This window comes from Pollachius pollachius (genome assembly GCF_949987615.1).
Source record: "Pollachius pollachius genome assembly, chromosome: 13".
NCBI lineage: Eukaryota > Metazoa > Chordata > Actinopteri > Gadiformes > Gadidae > Pollachius > Pollachius pollachius.
In genome coordinates this window covers 11,040,333-11,060,824 of record NC_136946.1, presented here as the reverse complement: position 1 = coordinate 11,060,824, position 20,492 = coordinate 11,040,333, and the positions used below count along the sequence as shown (strand labels likewise).

The 20,492-nt window shown below is 44.1% G+C and overlaps 3 protein-coding genes across 3 annotated transcripts; 2 read left to right on the top strand and 1 right to left on the bottom strand.

The window, feature by feature from the left end:
• Nucleotides 1–3,733: 3,733 nt before the first annotated feature.
• LOC307084996 (protein rapunzel-like) lies at nt 3,734–5,986 on the bottom strand. The gene is made up of 2 exons (XM_079749583.1): nt 5,917–5,986; nt 3,734–4,495 (listed from the first exon to the last, which is right to left on the bottom strand). The coding sequence occupies exon 2, from the start codon at nt 4,450–4,452 to the stop codon at nt 3,763–3,765; it is 690 nt and encodes a 229-aa protein (XP_079605709.1). The 5' UTR covers nt 4,453–4,495; nt 5,917–5,986; the 3' UTR covers nt 3,734–3,762.
• Nucleotides 5,987–8,458: 2,472 nt separating this feature from the next.
• LOC307084659 (1-phosphatidylinositol phosphodiesterase) lies at nt 8,459–9,826 on the top strand (the record flags this gene model as incomplete). Its single annotated transcript, XM_079749132.1, has 3 exons — nt 8,459–8,496; nt 8,784–9,354; nt 9,560–9,826. The coding sequence occupies 3 exons, from the start codon at nt 8,459–8,461 to the stop codon at nt 9,824–9,826; spliced, it is 876 nt and encodes a 291-aa protein (XP_079605258.1).
• A 7,647-nt stretch (nt 9,827–17,473) lies between these two features.
• On the top strand, nt 17,474–20,459 carry mrpl9 (mitochondrial ribosomal protein L9). The gene is made up of 7 exons (XM_079749697.1): nt 17,474–17,720; nt 17,947–18,109; nt 18,208–18,332; nt 18,438–18,491; nt 19,687–19,788; nt 19,877–19,960; nt 20,170–20,459. Exons 1-7 carry the CDS (start codon nt 17,643–17,645, stop codon nt 20,428–20,430), a joined length of 867 nt encoding a protein of 288 aa, XP_079605823.1. The 5' UTR covers nt 17,474–17,642; the 3' UTR covers nt 20,431–20,459.
• Nucleotides 20,460–20,492: the final 33 nt, after the last annotated feature.

Genomic DNA, 20,492 nt, shown 5'->3' with positions numbered 1-20,492 from the left:
TGGCGACTGTAGAAGGATCACGGAAACACAGTTGGTTTTATAACACACAAAACCCTTTGTATTTCAAGTTGATCAGGAAAAATAACTTACTGAATAGTTTGTAGTTGTAGGTGTGTCTTTGGACTTAATCTTGACCTAATTTTGACAGTAACGTGAAGGATAAACTCATTTTTTTGATTTCTCCTTTTATAGACATATCCACATTGCATTATTAAATATGGTCACATGGCAGTGCTCTTACAATTATTTGTTTTTATGAGGTGTATCAACATGTATGTAAGAGGAGTCTGTAAGTCCACCATCTGTTCACTTCTCCACTTACATCTTAATTCCCCGCAACATAAAACAAATGTTTGGGCCAACACACAGTGATCACACCCACTTACACGGAATGAAACCCTTTGTATCCATTCATATAATCTTAATCACCAGATACCTGTCGTGTTTCTCAGGAAAAATACCAATGAAAAGAATGTTGTGGGTTTGATTTAGGTCTTGTTTGAGGCCTACTCGATCTACCCGTCGATCTTCATTCCTCCCCTCACCTATGGTCATGAAGGGTGGGGGGTGACCGAAAGGACGAGGTCGCGGGTACAATCGGCCGAGATGGGTTTTCTCAGGAGGGTGGCTGTCGTCTCCCTTAAAGATAGGGTGAGAAGCTCAGCCAACCGTGAGCAACTCGGAGTAGAGCCGCCCCTCTGCTCAGAAGGGAGCCGGTCGAGGTGGTTCATTAGGTGAGGATGCCCACTGGGCGCCTCCCAACGGAGGGGTTCAAGGTACGAGCAGTGGGGGGGAGACCCCGGGGAAGACCCAGGACTAGGTGGAGAGATTATATCTAAACACTGGCCTGGGAACGCCTCGGTGTCCCCCGCCAGAGTTGGTCAATGTGGCCCGGGAAAGGGAAGTCTGGGGCCCCCTGCTGGAGCTGGGGCCCCTGCGACCCGACCCAGGATAAGCGGTTGGATGATAAGGATGAGGCATATACCTTCAGAATAATCTGGCGGGCCGGATGGTATGTCTGGCGGCCCGTTATGGCCCGCGGGCCGCCAGTTGCCGACCCCTGCGGTCTTTTATTGTATACATGCATAAACTGTCATTTCCATCGACCTCATGCATATAAGGAAACCTGTTCATCATTCCAGCATCTTTGCTCTCTGCAGTTTTGCAACAACTATATCTATATTTATATCTGTAAATTGTAAAATGTTTATAATTACCTTTGTTCACCTTACTTGTCATTGTTTTAGCTGTATGTCTATTCTGGGTTAGTGCCTTGAAGCATGAAAAACCGTGTCTGCAGCAACAGAGTCAGTTTCCGGTGTACCCACACTTGGCCAATTAATCGGATGACTGACTGATGGCAGACTTTGTATAGCGCAAATGCTATAGGTATGTTGTATGTTCTTTTATACAGTTCGCAATTCATGTATAGTGCAAATGCCGCAGGTACATTTGAAGTTCTGATATATTTAGCAATTTATAACTATTTTTTGAGAGCCATCAACAAATCTAGAATAGAATAGAAAGCTTTATTGTCATTATACAACGTACAACGAAATGCAATGAGCAGCTCCTTAAAAGTGCATAAATAGTTATCGAATCTATAATATATAATAATATACAAAAGCAATATATAATAAAAATAAATAGAAATTTAAATACACAGTAAAACTTAAAACAGAGTAAAGACCACAAACAGACAACAAACATCAGTGCAGATCTGAGTTCAGTATGGTGACAGCTTTGGGAAAGAAGCTGTTCCTGAGTCCATTTGTTCTGGCATATATGGACCTGAAGCGCCTGCCGGAAGGGCGACAGGTTGAAGAGATGGTAGCCGGGGTGGCTGGCGTCCTTCAGGATCCCTCTGGCCCGGCTGAGACAGCGGGAGCCGTAGATGGTGCTTAAGGAAGGCAGAGGGCAGCCAATGATTTTTTGTGCAACGTTTGCCACCCTCTGCAGTCTCTTCCTGTCGGCCTCCATGCAGCTGGAGTGCCACACTGACACAGCGTAGGTCAGCAGGCTCTCGATGGTGGAGCGGTAGAAGGTCACCAGCAGCTGTGTGTTTAGATGCTCCCTCCTGAGCACACTCAGAAAGTGTAGCCGCTGCTTGGCCTTCTTGACCAGCGCTGAGGTGTTGACCGACCAGGAGAGATCAGCAGAGATGTGGACTCTGAGGAATTTGAAGGACTGCACTCGCTCCACACCTTCACCGTTGATGTACAGGGGGGCAGGGGCGGCTCTGTTCCGTCGGAAGTCCAGGATGAGTTCCTTGGTCTTGGTGATGTTCAGTGCCAGGTTGTTAGATACACACCACTCACCAAGTTTCAGGACCTCATCTCTAGGCCGCCTCGTTTCCCCCTGTTATAAGGCCCACCACCTTTCTGTCATCAGCGAATTTGACAATGATGTTCTCTGGGTGGGTGGGACTGCAGTCGGATGTGTAGAGGGAATAGAGTAGTGGGCTCAGCACACAGCCCTGAGGAGAGCCAGTGCTGAGAGTGCGGGAGGAGGAGAGGTGAGGACCCAGTTTCACCTGCTGGGGTCGGTTGACCAAAAAGTCTTTTATCCAGGAGCAGGTGGGTGGTGGGAGCCCCAGGTTGATTAACTTGGGGATCAGAATGTCTGGTATTATAGTGTTAAAAGCTGAGCTGAAGTCAATGAAGAGCATCCTGACGTAGCTCCCCATTTTCTCCAGGTGGCTCAGCGCTGAGTGAAGAGCGATGGCTATTGCGTCGTCTGTGGATCTGTTATTCCGGTATGCAAACTGGTGTGTGTCCAGGGTGGGGGGGAGACAGGCTTTGATGTGTCTCAAAACCACTTTCTCAAAACTTGTCTGTCTTTGTTTTCAAAACTGTCTTTGTTTTCTCTCGCGTCGCCGTCTGCGTCGCCTGCCAGACCCGATAACAATCCACGGAGATCCAGCTGGTCTCGCTATCTCGTCAGGAATGTTATGAGTGCGATGAAAGTCACTGGAGATGGTCATCTGCAGCTGGAAACCGATATCGAGTAAGTCCAGACGACTGTAGTGTTCAGTAGAGAAAGTAAACGCTGTGTGCGCCGCCATGGCAACCAATTTGCAACCGATTTACCGGAAAAACCGAAAAGATAAATGTGATAAATTGATAAATTGACGGGCGCTTGTAAAGGTTTGCTTTACAAACCGATATTCAGTGAGTCTAAACGACTGTAGTGTTCAGTAGAGAAAGTAAACGAACGTACAACACACAAAAAAAGGCACAAGTAGGGACAGCTGTGAGCCGCTGCGTCTGTGCGCGCCGCCGTCTCCAAGGACTACTGTAATTAATTAGGTGGTGTGAATTACATGGTGTGATGATGTGCTGTTCAGAGTTTTTAAACCTCCCATCTCCCCCAATGATAAAAGAATATCAAAGCGTAAAAGTAAAAAACCTTTTAAAAAGAAACATTTGACACATAACAGCAGCGTTTATTTAGACAGCTAATGCAAAAAAGCATGGTCTCCATTTAAACAAAATATCTCACACAGCATCGATGTGTCAACCAAAATAACAAAAACATTAGAATATTGGCAGGCATCCTGACTATACGAATAAATCTCTAAAATATTCCCGGCATGATTGCAAATCTTTGGATTGGTCGAGAGTGGATTCAGGGATTAAAATGACCCCACCCCACCTGAAGTGCTTCCATATTGATATGGACAATATCGTATCCCTCCCCCCAACCCTCCTACCCTCCCTACCACCAATCTCCCATCTCCCCTCCGACCTCCCCTCCCAGAACCTAGGGGGGGCTCTTGTCCTTGCATTGACTCAGCACCTCCTCCATCTTGCTCTGGATCTCCTGCACCCTCTTGGCCCACTTCTCGGCCACTTCCTCCTCGTCATCCTCCGTCACCGCCGTGTAGGCCATGAGCGCGATGAGGCCCATGTGGAAGAGGAGGCGCAGGTAGAGGCAGCGCTGCTCCATCACGGTGCGGTCGCGTCCGCAGTGGTCCAAGTACACCAGCAGGAGGGGCTGGCCGAACACGGAGCCCTTCCCCATCACGCCGCGGTAGTAGACGTCCAGGCTCATGTCCGCCTTGTCCCGCTCATAGATCCTCTCGAAGGTGCTCATGTGGAGGTCGGCGGCGTCCGGGTCCTTCTTCACCCGGGTCACCATGTTGCCGAAGGCGGCGTACTGGTGCTTGATGTACTCCTCGTACTTGCCGTAGGTCTCGTTGACCTCGTCGATCCGGATCTTCTGCAGGCACTGCTGGTTCTTGGCCGAGATGTCCTCCATCTTGCAGTGCAGCGCCTGGAAGTCCTTGTCCAGGGCGTGGGCCTCGTCCTCCTGGAGGCCCTTGCGCAGCAGCCCCACCAGGGGGGAGATGATGCCGCAGATAGGATCGACGGAGGAGGCAAATGACGAGACCTTCTCCACGCAGCACAGCACCTTGACCACCGTCTTCTTCACCTGAGCTGCGTCCGCCATGACTCCTGCTTCACGGCTGGGTGGCTGTTCTGTACTTTGAGATCTAGAAATGTGGTGAGACAGTAGATGGAAACACAGAAACACAGTGGTTTTATCTAACATTAAAGTCCATCTTGATCTTTTTATTATTGTAGGAGCCTAAATGCCTATTTGTTATTTTTAAGTTAATAATTTATGATAATTGGATTTTAATGAGTGAATAATATAACAGTCAGGTGTGGTAATTCGGAATAGGCCTACATAGAATTTTATTTTGATATTCAATTGCATTATTTTTGGTGCATGCGCACATTCAATTACTTTATTTTGAAGCGTGAGGGGAAAATTTATTGTGTTAACGACGTGAGACAGACAGTCAGGATTAACAAGCGTTGAGCCACAGTTTTTAATCCTCTCTCTCCCTCACCTCTCTCGCTCTCATTTTATTATAACCTCATATTGTGGAAAAAGATTTTTGTATTTTGCCTTTGAGAAGTAAACCTATCAAACTTCACGTCGTGGTCCCTTGGATTCTTTTTGTGGATATTGGACAAGGTATGTGCCGAGGGGAAACACGGAGCTGGAGCGTCAAGCTGGAGCTTCACTAATTAGACCCTATAGGTCCTACAGTTATTATTAAAAAAATATATGACATTATCAGCAGTTATAATAGTCTAGGATTGTGTGAAAGGTGTCTTTTAACAGAGCAATGAGTAAGATCCGAGGGGCTTGGTTAAATGTTTGTTGTCATTGCTGCGTTAGCGTCAGTGGGTAACCAAGGGAAGCCGAGCTCAGATGGTGGGTGGGGTGGCTCTCAATGTGCAGCGCCATCAACATGTATGTAAGAGGAGCCTGTAAGTCCACCATATGGCCACGTCTCCACTTACATCTTAATTCCCCGCAACATAAAACAAATGTTTGGGCTAACACACAGTTGTCAATTTTTTATTCCATGGAATTAGTCATCTCTTATGAAAAATATATGACCATGTTATTAATAATTGTAGATGTCCCTAAGTAGCAGTGGCACTTTATTTTATGAGGCAAGATATGATCACACCCACTTACATGGAATGAAACCCTTTGTATCAATTCATTTCTATGATCTTAATCACCAGTATCATATCCTTCTTCACAGGAAAAATAGCTTAAAGAAGAGTGGGTGTGTCTTAGGTCTTAGGCCTAGTCTTTACAGTAACGTGGAGGATAAACACATATTTGTATAGGTTGGATTTCCCCTTTCATAGACATATCCACATGGAATTATTAAATATAGTCACATAGCAGTGCAATTATTTGTTTTGATGAGACTGATGTAATTCCCTGATTCTTAACAATACAACAATCAATCATTGGACTTCCTTTCTCTTTCATCTGTTCAAACCATGTTCAAACCACGTTTAATCGCAGTCAACTGAAACGCAGAATGATAAATGCTCTCGTCTAACACACGCTAACTGACTGATACTATATACTTTGCCTTACCTGAGAGGAAACAATTGAGGTTATTCTGTCTACATGGATGTCAGACCTCTCCTTCCACCATTTTCCTCTTTAGTCAAATAAGGACAGCCCCTCTGTTCCAGATAAGGGCATAAGAACGGGGAAGTGGTTTGTATTTGACGAGCGTTGATTGGCTAGCGAGGAAGGTCGTCTACGAAAGGGAGCGCTATTGTTGGTTAAACACCACGGTCCGCTTCGGTTTTAGAAACACCAGCTGAGGGCAGGGCGGGGCAGGGCAAATCGTTTTGGTTGTTTTGTTCATAGCCAAACCCTCCTAGTCGGTGTTGGTTAAAAGAAAATACGCAATGATAGTATCTTATTTATAACACGAATAGAAAGGCCATTGAGAGCATGACAACATTGTAAACCTGGTTTATCCTGCAGGATGTGAATCTTGAATCTGGCAAAAGTGACTAGTTGCTGTCGTCAGCTGTGTGTTGATCCGGTGCATGCTCCTATGTGACGGAGAGCAGAATAGGTCCATGAGAGCAATACAGAAACAATGGATGGTCAATGCGGACAATTTAGGAAGTTCCACAGCAACATTTTCAACCGCAGAGGAATATTCATTAGAAATGTAGCCATTCTTGGTTGTAAAGGTGAATAATTTTAGAATAAGCAATCAACGAGGTGCAAATGGTTGTTTTTTTTTAAATTACAAATCGATTTTCCGCAGGACCTTTGCATGCATCGATTCAGTTGTTGTTTTTATCATACATTTTTTGGATTTATTTATATGCAAAACGTTTAAGGGTCCAAATATAACATTTAACAAATGATCAAATTCTGATACAAAACCATTATAATCATAATTTCCTACAAACATACTGAAATACAAATAAATAATATAAAACTAGTTTGCAATTTTTCTAATTTTATGCACTTGTTTACAGAATTTAATCTAATATGGTTCACGAAAAACTTGAAATGATCTATACTGATATGACGATGGTTCCATTTGCAGTGCTAAGGACAACCTGTTGAAATAACAATGTTATTAACCATGTAACCATGTCGAGATAAATATAGCTCTGCAGATAAGCTTTTGTTGAAGTGATTGCCTCTTGGGAGTGAAAGTGGGGAAACATCTGCAGAGGCTTCCAACAACATAAGACTACCCACACCTGCACTCCCAGTGCACTCCCATTAACACACTGCACACGTGCACTTAAATACTGGCTTGCAATTGTCATTTTAATCAATATTTAGTAATTTAACAGACTCTCCAAAATCGATGATTCAGAATAAGAAGGTGGAGCACTACTCAAATGCCGCATGACCAAGTTTCTATAACAGACATAGTGTAGAGGAGCGAATGTTTCAGAATGGTGAAAAATTACAATTTACACATCAAATTACAAATTGATAAAACCCAATCAAATATTTTTCTGCTGTCTGTGAATATAATCGTAAAAGTTAACGATCATATTCAGAGACAGCAGAAAGATATTATACAATATTAACCTCAACTCAACTCAAGTAGTGTTAAGTTGAGAATTAATGGGACTGTTTGCGTAATAAGATCAATACAACATCATGTAATGTTTATCTTTCTCTTCCTGATAAGATAATTGATGGGAAAGGGATCACCTGTGGAACTTTCCAGGCCTCTACATCTTCAATAGTATTTGACCTTTCACCCGTTGGTATTTGGTCACCAGCATATTTTTCATAACGATAAGGACAGTTTGTTGGACGTATTGTCTGTTTGCTATGCCATTGAAATAAACAATGCAATCAAGATATATCGAATGCAATCAAATTAAAATCCCCCCAATCTCCATGAACTAATGTGTACTTAAACAAACTCACCCCCACCCACCCACACACACACACGCACACTCACACTCAGAAACCACACACACACACACACACACACACTAAGAATCCACTCACACACAAACACACACAAACACACGTGCCCCAACCAAACGTACACGTCACAACCCAGTGGGTCCTCCATGTGCTACAGAGTGTACAGTATAATCTCTGGTCGGTTCCCTTCCTCTGTCTGTTAGGCTGTGACCACTCGCTCTCTCTCTCCATCTGTTGCTGCCTTCTCTGTCCACCTTCATTCTTACGACTGCCTGGTCGCCTGAACTCTTCAGTTATTTGGTTTCAGGTAAACAACACTCCGAAAGCTAAAGGCAATGTCGCAAACACATGTTTTGGGTCTAATCTTTGGGGGGATTAGAAAGGTTAAGCCTTCTATTGAAATGCACCCAGAGGGGTGAGCCGAGTCCAGCCTGGCCTGAATTTGCTTATGAGCTGCCGTGCTTTATTTATTTTCGTGTTTTTACTTTTATGGCCTGTGGACGTTATGTAAATGTATAATAGTTTTAGAGAAAACGAGATTGTTAAAAGTACAATAAGTTGGTTCATAAATAATAAATTCCTTTCATTTCTGTTGATAACTAGTGGCTTTAACCCCAGGTCAAGTCAATGTTAACCAGACTTTTTGTTCTGGAGTACAGATGCTGGAAATCTAGACCTGATTACGGGCGTCAAACCAGGTTCTGCAGAAATGTATCAGACACTAGTACAGCTGTTTCTCATTGCCGGGTGAGTAAGGTTATAATAGTTAATACTTGTTTTAAACTAATAGTGAGTAGTGTTGCTTGTCATTAAATGGGTGCTAGATTTTGCTATAGAATGATAAAGTGTATTTTATAGGTTAATGTTTCTGTTTTATAAGCTGGAGAAAGTACATTTCATGAAAGTACAATTCATACAAGATAAGCTTCTTTGATTTCAATCTGGGCGAATATTCAATGAAAACAAGAAGTAAAAGCTTTTGCATTCTCCAGAAAAAAAAAAGAAAAAGCCCCCTAATTTCTTCAATTCATTAGAGTCGTTTGCCCGACTGGTGGTGCCATTCAAGGACCTGTCTACGATGACACGCCCCACCCAGAGTTCCTCAACCCTTCCTGGATGTCCGGCCTCCCCGACAGCTCACTCCTCTCCGAGGTCACCATGCCGGGCACCCACAACACCATGGCTGTGTTTGGAGGAGCTCTCGCCGAATGCCAGTCCTGGAGCCTTGGGTCCCAGCTCCGTGCCGGAGTGCGCTTCCTTGATGTCCGCGTGCGCCACGTGAAGGGTAACCTCACCATCCACCACGGTGTGTCCTACCAGAGGGCCCACTTCGGCCATGTCCTGCAAGGCGTGGTGGACTTCCTGGACGAGTATCCCAGCGAGACCGTGCTGATGCGTGTGAAGGAGGAGTTGAGCGAGACGTATGACATCTACGGTGCCGTGGTGAGCTACGTCCACCGCTACGCCAGCTGGGACATGCTGTGGCACAGCCGGCTCATGCCAACCATGGGGCAGGCCCGGGGGAAGCTCATCATCCTGCAAGACTTCCATGGACCGGACCTGGGAATGCGCTACGGTTCCCTTGACATAGCTGATGACTGGAAGGTATGAAATACAATCTGATGGGCTCATATTATTTCTACCAAGGTGGAACCAATTTGTCATTAATTAGAAATAAGCCACTGCAATCACATATGTTTTAAGAGAGGTGGCCATGCAGTTTCATTTTGTTATTTGTTTCACTTTAATCCCCCTTTACCCTCACTAGTCACCCTTCACCACTCATTCTAGTCACTGCCCCCCTTTATAGGTACCCTCCTTACTGCAAGTGCCGAAGAAGTGGCAGAGTGTTCACAAACATCTGGAATTGGCCCCAGTAGGAAACATGGCCCAGATGTTTCTCACCTACACTAGTGGGACTGGGGTCTTCGCCTATCCCAGTGCCGTGGCCCAGCGCATCAATGCCCAACTGTACGACTACTTGACTGGCAAAACGGGGAAGGACCACCGCTTTGGAGTCATCATAATGGACTACCCAGCATCCCCCATTATTCAAATGATTATTGACTTCAACTGAAGCCTGACAACATGGCCTCCAACACATTCAAGATTTGAATGCAGCTTTGAGATGGCCTATTAAATATCAGGACATTTTTATTCAACTGTATATTTGTATTTGTAGAGTCCATGTTATCTAACATTTTAAGACTCTGAATACAACAACTGAATAAAAGAAAATCAAAACTAAATATATATAAATAGTAGGTTAGGCTGTGTCATTTATTTATGTTATTTTACACTTTTCAAAAAATATGAAAACAATGAAATTCACGCACACACACACACACACACACACACACACACACATGCACGCACACACACACACACACGCACACTCACACAAAAATACACAAAGTCATGCTGTAATATAGTTCTAGGAGATGTTGAAATGACTTGTCATTAGGGGAAATGTCTTAACATCCTGTTTAGACAGAGAGCCCCTTAATTCTCTCTGCACAACCGTAAAGCCAAGAGGAATTTCCGGAGAAAGTACGCACTGTAGGATTATCAAATTGTATTTTCTCTTTTGGAATCATTCTAATGATAAATCTCATGCCTCATTCTCCCTCAACAGGTGTGAAGTACGGAACATGGAGAACGAGCCCCAAGGACCTCTGTTGCTTTCAGTGATAGGTTGGTGTACTCCTCCGTAACTTGCTCATGTTTGTCTATACTTCTCTGTTGATCAGTATGCCTTTAATGTTGTGCACGTCCTTGAACACCTTCTCCTCTGCCTCCTTTACGCAGTTGTACTGAATCTTATTATATGGATGATAATGGTCTTCGCCATTGGACTAGGTAGGTTCATTGTGCTGAAGTGAAAAATTCCAAACTTCTGATTTATGATTAGAAAAAGCAAACTTTTAAAATTTAGACGGTCAGTAAATCACTTTAGAGTCATACTAGTAAATGGTAATAAATATTTGAAATTATTTCAGCTCTTTTACTTCGACTCAACGATTCATGAAATAATGAAATAAAAAAAATAAAAACGATTTTGTAATTAGGGCAAAGGAGAAGAGAGGCCATTTATTTAGAAAAATGTGGGAAGGTATTTAATAGATTTGAATTGACCATAAAACAAATCATCAACTAGTTCAGCCCTATTAGATGCACTTTTCATACAATAAATCGTGATAATGATATAATGAAACCAATAGTATTTCAATAAAGTCCCTAACAGAATCCTCATCGTAATAATAATAATGTTCTGATATCTCACAATACTCATTCAGGGACCATCCATTTAAACAGCTGTCCTGCCCAGCCCTACATTCCCATCTACCTGATGGTGCTGGGGGTCAGCAGTCTTCTCTTGCTGGCCCTAAGCTACATCCAAAGCCCAAGGAAGCAGGGTGTGGTCAGCATCCTGACCTCTGCCTGCATCAGCCTTCTGCACATCTTTAACACCTGTTGGTTTCTGGCAGGTGAGAGGATCAGAGGATTGGTTGCTATTGGTAATAAGAGATGAGGTCACAAACCTGAGGTTTAATGGTCCCTAATTAGGAATTAGGGACCATTAAATCCCACTTAGCAATCTATTTATTATTCATATACTGGATGATCTAACACAGCTAACTCTGGAAAGCATAAATCAAAGACCAATTTATAAATCAACAGACAAAGTGAGTGCACACACTATCCTCCTCCATCCTTATGAAAGCTGCATGTCTCTGTCCCTCTATAGGCACCCTGTGGGTCTATGCTATTTACCCCCCCAGCTACTCAGACGCCGAGGATGGATACTGCCAAAAGAATGTCTACCATTTTGCTTTCTACCTCACCAACCTATGCTGGCTTCTTGTGATTGTGACGTTATTATACGGCGGATGCCTCCTTCTGCTGAACTGCTTGGACACTGGCACCAGGGGGCGTGGTTTGTCTCGTAAGAATAATAATTTGTATGGCGGTTTGGGTACCAGATCGACTCGTCTGCCAGATCGACTCGGGGTCCTAGATGCACAATAATGACGCACTTCCTGTAAACACTGTCTTTTAAATGTCTTCATTAATTAGTCTTCATTAATTCCCATTTTATTCCCAAGTATTAACGATCTCCTTTTGTTTTCTAATCTATGAATAATAATCTAATGTACAAAGATTGATCAGATAATATTTGTGGCTTTAGATTGATGGCTAACGTGAGCTAATAAACGTTAGCGGGGGGGGGCTTTCATCAATATAGGATTAGTTTTGTAGGTGATAATTACTTTAACATATGTGAAAACAAAAATATATGTGTAACCAAGCGTTTTATTGTTACCTATACTTGGGTAATATATAAAAGAAGAATCGGTTAACTCCACTCACTGAACGGGGCAATCACTTTAATTCCAGCGCTCACAACACAGAGTCAAAACAGCGACCCACACGCAGACAAAACCGTTCTACTCCTTCAGAATAAGAGTTCCTAACAGGAACTGGGTTACATATGCATTCATCAGTGCTTTTAGACGTGTTTCCAATGCACCCGCGGTGCTACCATTGGGCCTCCGGGCCCGCCAATTTTGACCCAGGCCTATAGTGAGTAGTGAGTGATTTTCATTCTAGCGGTTCATCCGATAAGCAGCCTGAGGAAAGCGTTGAGTAAAATTTTCTCAGCCAATCAGCGGCTTCTACCCCACGTGTGGACTGCCTGCCCACAGGCTGCAATACGCACGTTGATTCTACTGGGCAAATCATCACCTGTACAGCAAAACAAACAAAACAAACAAAAATTAAATTATGGAATGACATACTGGACAAGCAGAAGATGGAGCTGAACATTAATTTCAAGCCCGACACATACGGCTTTATGAGAGCCGCCGCTGCCTGCCTGCCACGGTCAGACACCTTTGGTGACAAGGCCCTCATCCGGCCCGCCTGCACACTTTTCCATTCTGGTGGAAGACGCAGAGCACACTGTGTTTGTGCAGCAGCTTAAAAGAAAAGCAAAGGCCAACAAGACCATGAACGAGAAAAAAGAAACACTCGTAGAAGTGCTCGACGCATGCCCCCGTGATATTTTCCCCAACACGAACAGCCTCCTCACATTGCCCATGACGACAAGTACTGTGGAGACTCTTTTCAGCTGTCAATCGGATAAAAACAGGCACCAGGGCAACAATGTTGACAGACAGACTGAACTCGTTGTCACTGCTTTCATTTGAAAGGGAATTGACTGATTCACTGGAATATCAAGAAATTCTTGCTGTGTTCAGCACGAAACCCCGCCGTCTCCTGCTGTCAGCCCCAAGTCCCACAATCAAGTTTGAATTGAATTGTGTGCATTTGTGATTATTTATCAGTTATCTCGGATTGTTATGCTGTTGTTTATATGGTTAGATATGTTATTCATTTATTTTTTTATTGTTTTCCTGCTGTTTGTGTTTAGCAGCTGTGTCAGATTCAATGCTGCTGATATTTCATGTCCATACAGTTCTTCTGTCATTCTGAATTTATAAGAAACAGTTCAATAATTTTGAAAAGTTCCCTGCACGCCGTGCTGGGTAAATGAATGGAGAGAGAGACAGCGACACAAGAGCCACACAGGTAGGCTACTGAGTCGCTGTCCTCAGTACCGCAGAAAAGCGCTGTAATGGAGATGAAGGTGCAATGTTTTTCTTGGAAAGAGGGGTCGAATCCAAAGGAATAGCTTTAACGAGACTTTATTTGTATAAAGTATTTTCGGTATGGTAAACTGATGCTCTGAAGTAAAGAGAGATTGGAGATGTGCCTTAGCACGTGCGAGAGTGTTCTCCTAGCTGATCCTAACCACAAACCCACGTATGGTAATCGCTGCCGGGAGAGTTCTAAAGGTTTCGTGGCCAGGTGGTCTTCTTTATGGACTCAGCGAGGACCGGAAGACTCGGAGAGAAACCGGTGTGACGTAATCCTCGGTTTTCCTCGCCTGGTCTGTGATGCTGCCCTCTGTGGCTAAAGTATCTATTGTAGCCTTCAGTAATGTCCTGCTTTCCCTTGTGGCTATGTGTAGTATTTACGGCTTATATATTTGGTCCTACCCCCTATTGGTTAAGTGAGGGAAATACAGCTTGTGTTCCTAAAATACGTAACAGTCCCTCCTTGGTCATCTTAGATGACCATACAATAATATTTTAAATTATAAACACCATTTACCACACCGAAAACATAGTCAAAGTAGAATCTATCATCAACACCATCAACCGTCATGGAAGAACCTCTTGAAGAGAGGGGAAAAACCACTACGCGTCCCCATAATACTGAGACGGCATTCACGTTGTGGGTCTTGTTGAAAATACAGGTCATTATTTAACAATACAACAATGAACATGAATCTTGTTATCATACAATCACATGGCCAAACAGCACACAAACAAAACTATCAATAGAAATCCTGAGCTAATACTTTTGGTCATGTGCTACAAGGTCATAAAATATTCAACAGGTGCGAAAGTAACGTAAAAATTGATGGTCATAACACAATTTTAAAATTACAAAATGATTGATAGACTAAAATGGATTTGGGGGTTCAGGTGATCTTCGTGTATTGGTGCGCCGGTTCCTGTGGGTGGTTTGGGCATGGATTTGGGGGTTCAGGTGATCTTCGTGTATTGGTGTGCCGGTTCCTGTGGGTGGTTTGGGCATGGATTTGGGGAGTTCAAGTGATCTTTCTGTCGCCGTCGGGTCTGTAATTCATGAACCCAAGACTCGTCCCTCCTTGTCAAGGGCTCATCTCAGAGAGGTTACTCCTACACCATGGGAGCCTCCTCACAAGTTCTCCGTCGTCGTGTCAGCAACAGGTGGCCTGTAAAACAATCGTCTCAAGGAAGATCAACAGTACCATTATCAATGCAGCGATTCAGAAATAACGAGTTGTACTCGCAACCAAACAATACTATATTATAACAAACACAACTCGTCTTGGTGGTTCAATAATTAATTATTCAAGTAAATCCAGGATATTGATTATCTTAGACACAGGTGCTACAAATGGTGGCATTTTATTCTATATATTGTAACTGGATAGGTTCGGGTTCCTCAGGTGGTATGTCATTTAAGTTCAACTGATTATATCTGATTCCTACGTAAGCATGAATGTCGCCTGGCACTTGTGTAGCGCCCACTGCTGTGGTGATCAGCCGATTCAGTAGTCCTCGTGCGCAGGGAATACAACAGCAGCTGATAACAGTTAACACGGCTACTGCCATTATTCCCGCGATGAGTACTGACTGGATCATACCTCTCCACCTACCAAACAGGTTCTCCATCCATCCAGCTATTGGGTCACCAATACCGGAGTTCTCGGCCAACTCCAACTTGAGGGATTGCAGTCCAGCCAATGCTCTGGCCACGGACCCATCTGGTGCTCCCAATATTCTTTGTGCGTCCCTCCATTTGGGTGCACTACCGGGGGTGGTGAGAGATGTGGCGCTCCTAAGGAATCATACGTCTCTCTAGATGGAAATTTATTGGGCCCGCATGCAACTCCTGATAGATGGATAACTACTTTTAGGTCTTCCCCATAAGTATCCGCCCTTAATATTAGAAAAACCAGGCCTTTGTCTGTCTTATGAGATCTGTTTTTGCTTAGGTCAGAGGTTATGCAGTCTTTAACAAAAGACTGACCAATCCCCTACCGACTTGCGCGCGCGAGAGAGAGAGAGAGAGAGAGAGAGAGAGAGAGAGAGAGAGAGAGAGAGAGAGAAGAGAGAGAGAGGGGGAAGAGAGAGAGGGGGAAGAGAGAGAGGGGGAGAGAGAGAGGGGGAGAGAGAGGGGGAGAGAGAGAGGGGGAGAGAGAGAGGGGGAGAGAGAGAGAGAGAGAGAGAGAGAGAGAGAGAGAGAGAGAGAGAGAGAGGATGTAACACTTAAGTCGAGGCCCCCTGTTGCTCTTGAGCAATGGCGTTTGTTTCAGAAAGGGCTCCGACTACAAAGACTGTGGAGGTACGAACAAAGGAAACGCACGTTTCCAAGACGCGTTGTCCCTTTAAATCGTACACCACGTGGTACATCCAAAATGCTGCAGAAACAAACTAGTTTTGGATCTCTATAAGAAGTATGAGATTCCAGCAAGTTTGTCCCCACGGCGGGTTAGCGAGGGACTTGATAGCAGATGGGTTGTACTGCGTAAGTGCTACCTCTACGGCTGCGTTTTATACTAACCAAAATTGCACATTAGATGTTACATGAACCGGGCTGTGAGGAATCAATTAGATTTGAACTCCTTGGCTAACGCCGGCCAAGCCTCCGTCCGGTTCAATATGCAACTAAGCTAGATTAACGTTAAAAACCTGACCTTTCCTCGCCCCGCCGTAAGAGTTCGGAAGTTTATGGCCGGTAATAAATATACCTTATGGTGGCCCGGCTGAACTCGAAGCTTATCACCAAATAAATAACACTTAACCACAGGTAATACGTCTCCCACGTTGGTACAAACATTTAGATCTAATCAGGATTGGATACAGTCTATCTACAAACCCATATAAAACACACTCCGAGCCCTTTACTTCGTGAGCTCGTTATTCAATTTCAATCTGTTAGCGTATCCTAGGCCGTTTGTCTAACCGGCTGTATGAATTTAAACCAGTCCGAGATTACACGTCCCCGCAACCAGTCGAAGGCAGTACAAGCTATTCACCTAATGTTACTAATCTAACTATACAGAGTTTAGTCATTGACAACAGGTTCTGTTTACCTTTCTTGTGGCGCCTGTAAGTAGCTTGTACTGCTCCCGACGGCCCCGCGGTCGCAAGTCTCGGTCCGGAACTTTCCAATCACGTCGGGGTCACCAAATTGCAATGTTTTTCTTGGAAAGAGGGGTCGAATCCAAAGGAATAGCTTTAACGAGACTTTATTTGTATAAAGTATTTTCGGTATGGTAAACTGATGCTCTGAAGTAAAGAGAGATTGGAGATGTGCCTTAGCACGTGCGAGAGTGTTCTCCTAGCTGATCCTAACCACAAACCCACGTATGGTAATCGCTGCCGGGAGAGTTCTAAAGGTTTCGTGGCCAGGTGGTCTTCTTTATGGACTCAGCGAGGACCGGAAGACTCGGAGAGAAACCGGTGTGACGTAATCCTCGGTTTTCCTCGCCTGGTCTGTGATGCTGCCCTCTGTGGCTAAAGTATCTATTGTAGCCTTCAGTAATGTCCTGCTTTCCCTTGTGGCTATGTGTAGTATTTACGGCTTATATATTTGGTCCTACCCCCTATTGGTTAAGTGAGGGAAATACAGCTTGTGTTCCTAAAATACGTAACAAAGGGGAACCCGGTTTTGTCCGTTGGCTTGTGTCGATAAGTCAAGTGTCGATACGTCATCTGTAAGCGCAGGACCCCGAGTCGATCTGGCAGCTGAGTCGATCTGGTACCCACAGCGGAAGAAATTCTCATTCTATTGTGACGATGGGCTGAACATGAATATTGGGATAGCTTTGTCTTTGTGTGTGTGTGTGTGTGTGTGTGTGTGTGTGTGTGTGTGTGCGTGCGTGTCTGTTAATAAATAAATTGAACAAACAAAACATTTAATCAATGAATACATTGGTTTACATTTATTTATCCAATATATTTACAAACCATTGGTGCCAATTATGAGAATTTGTAAATACATAATATTTAATAGTTTCAGGCACTTGCAAAGGTGCCTGTTAAGGGCAAGGGTGAGTTAAGGGTCCTTCTTCTATACTCGCGCCTTATATCGTCGTATTGCTGTCAGCGGTCTGTAAAGCCGCATTGTTTTCTTTAATACGGAATACTAGTAATGTGATTAAGACATATAACTACATAACCTTCAAGAGCGTCGTTACCAAAGTTGTATCTAGTCGCAAGTGGTTTCTTTTATATTCATTTGTGAACGTGGCCGGGTCTTTGCTTGTAAGCATGTGGGGATCCAGCCGCCGTGTCCTTCAGGAGGTAGTGACGTCTCATTTCAGGTGTTTCTCCCAGACAACATGCAAGGTTCGTGCATTGCTTGATAACTGACCGATCCTTAAATATGGTGCACAGAAATGGCTGAAGCAAGTTAATGCACAAGTTTATGCACTGCCAAATGGTCACCAAATATCTGTACGCGTTCTAGTCCCCACTTGGGCTCAATGCTTGTGGTGATGGTTGCGTGCACCACGTTTATAATAAGTGTGTATTGTTAACAGTATATTGTATGTACATGCATACTTTCCCATAGAATACAGTTGTGGTGGAGCGTTGGTGGCAAGTCCCGCTGGCCAAAGTAGGTCGGGCCCCCAGACTCCATCCACGAAGACACAGGATTTACAGATTAGTGGAGGACACCAAACTAGTGCCGAAAGAGAAGAACATGGAGCTGATTCTGACACAAACGGTTGAAAGTCAGTATCCCAAATGCTGCCGATCATGTGTCTGGTCACTCATTTTATCAGGGACTTTCAATAAGGACGTTAATGGTCGATGTGCTTGTTTTTCACAGAGCTTGGGGGACGAGGAGACACAGTGTGTGTGAAAAAATCTGTTGGCAGAAATAAACTGCTGGCTCAAGGTCTCGCGGTTTATTCATCACCAGAAAACAAACAGATGTTCGCCGAGGAAATACGGGTATGCGTCTTGCTTCAAATCACTTGGTAAAATGACAATGTGTTATTTGAACCTGTTTTCGTTATGAATATGCCCTTAACTTATTCAAACATCTTTCATCCACAGCTTTTGCATGAAGGGAAGCCAGAGGATAGAATCCAAACACGCACAGGACAACTTGTAAGTGTTTTACCTCCTTTTTCATATATCCTTTCATTGTTTTTTGAGGTCTCTAGTCATCACTATTCGTTTGCCTTAAAGGTCCTTTGGCATTCTACTTTATGGATGCTTTAATATAGATATTAGTGGGCCCCTAACACAGTATTTGAAGACGTTCCCGAAATTCAGCCGTGGTGCAGAATTACAGCCACTACGAGCCAGTCGCACATTTAGCTTGCCCTAAACGCGCCGTTTCGGTGTCTGTAGCTTTAATGCAAATGAGGAGAGAGGCGGGTCAAAGAGGAGGGCGGGGGTGTGGCCCTGAGCAGCTTGCGGCCACGGTACCATGTGCTCTGTTTACAGTGGATGTATCCACTGGCGAGGTGCACACATCCTTTGGCCGTGTTCTGTATATATTCTAGAACACTCCGGGTGCTCCGACGGGAGTCCTGGAGCTCTATATCTAAATAGTATCATATTATACATAGCTATCTATATCATATATATTATCACGGCCAAAAGCTGTGTGCGCCTCCAGACGATATTATGAATCTCAAACGACCGCTGCCTGCTGCCGAGGGACCACCGCCTCGGCAGCAGGCAGCGGGCAGCGCCGAGGCGATGGTCCCTCTGCAGCACGAAGCGGGGCTCCGGTGGGAGACAATCGCAGGCAACAATCCCTTTCTCCTCCATGTCGCAGTTCATGTACTTCAGGGAGTCAAAGCCAAAGTTCCTTTTCCCCAATTCTATCTCAACCATGGCTGAGATAACCCCAACTACAGCCTCGTTGTGGCAATACCAGAGACGTCAAAGAACCAACGTGTTATGCGCCATAACACCAACAGCAGAACGGCTATCCAAATAACAAAGAAGTGTACAACACTTGCGTTACAGTGTGTGTTATCACACACACACACACACATGTGGCGCTTGCATGGTCGTAGCTCATTGTTGGCGGAACAAATTCTCTGGGCTGGCAAGACAGAGAAAGGGGAGGTGGCATCTGCCCTTATGATGACATACCGGGACAATTCCAAAATGGCGCGTCTGAGCTTTGGCGGATCAGAATGCCTCGTGCTCATTTTACACCCAACAAAATTTCTAGCTACTGGGGAGAATAGGTAGGCTAGGGGAACTCATATTAATGTTAGAAAACCTCAGAAAGGGAAATGTTCATGCCATGGGACCTTTAAAAGTATTCTTTATTTATTTACAGACTGTGGACCTCCTGAAATCTTCACAGTTGAAGATTAATAAATGGCCCTCGAATGAGTATACACTCACGAAAGAGATTGCCTGCAGGCAATTTGCCCGGAAGGTATTTCTGATTTCTTTTCAGGGTGATATTAGACCAAATATATTTCTTTAATCGCCGGATTATTCAAAATTGTGACCTTTCTATTCAGTTGGGAGTTATTGTGCCACTCCATGCGTTGACACTTCCAGAGGAGCCAATCAAGGATGTAGGAGAATACTGGTGTGAGGTTACGGTAAGACATATCTCGGGGATCTTTTAAAAACCTTACTCAATACTATATTATAGTGTGTAGACAACAAGTTGTATGCATGTCTGATTTGCTTTTTTATCATAAATGTGCTTATAATTCTTGTTTCATTAGAGGATGTTGGTCATAGTAAAGTCCAATAGTTGGATCAAATATAAACTGGGATCAAGACGTTTTTTTTCCTTCCTTTTCAGGTGAATGGAATAAACACTGTGCGTATCCCAATGTCGGTTCTGCCCTACGAAGACCCATCTGCAAGGGAGCAGAAAAGGTTGAGGCAAGAAAATGCTGTTTCTATTACAATGGAGGCTAGTTCTGAAACGGCCGCTCCAGCGTTGGAAGCTTCTGATGTTTGGACCTCTCCTGATGTGGAGTCTTCTGCTCCTCCAGGGACCTGGCCTTCTGAAGACAAAGCAGGACCACCAACAGAAAACCACCCGAAAGATGGACTGTGAATTAATAGTCCACTAAAAGAAAGGATTATCATGTTAATAGAGAAGTAGTGGATCATGATCTG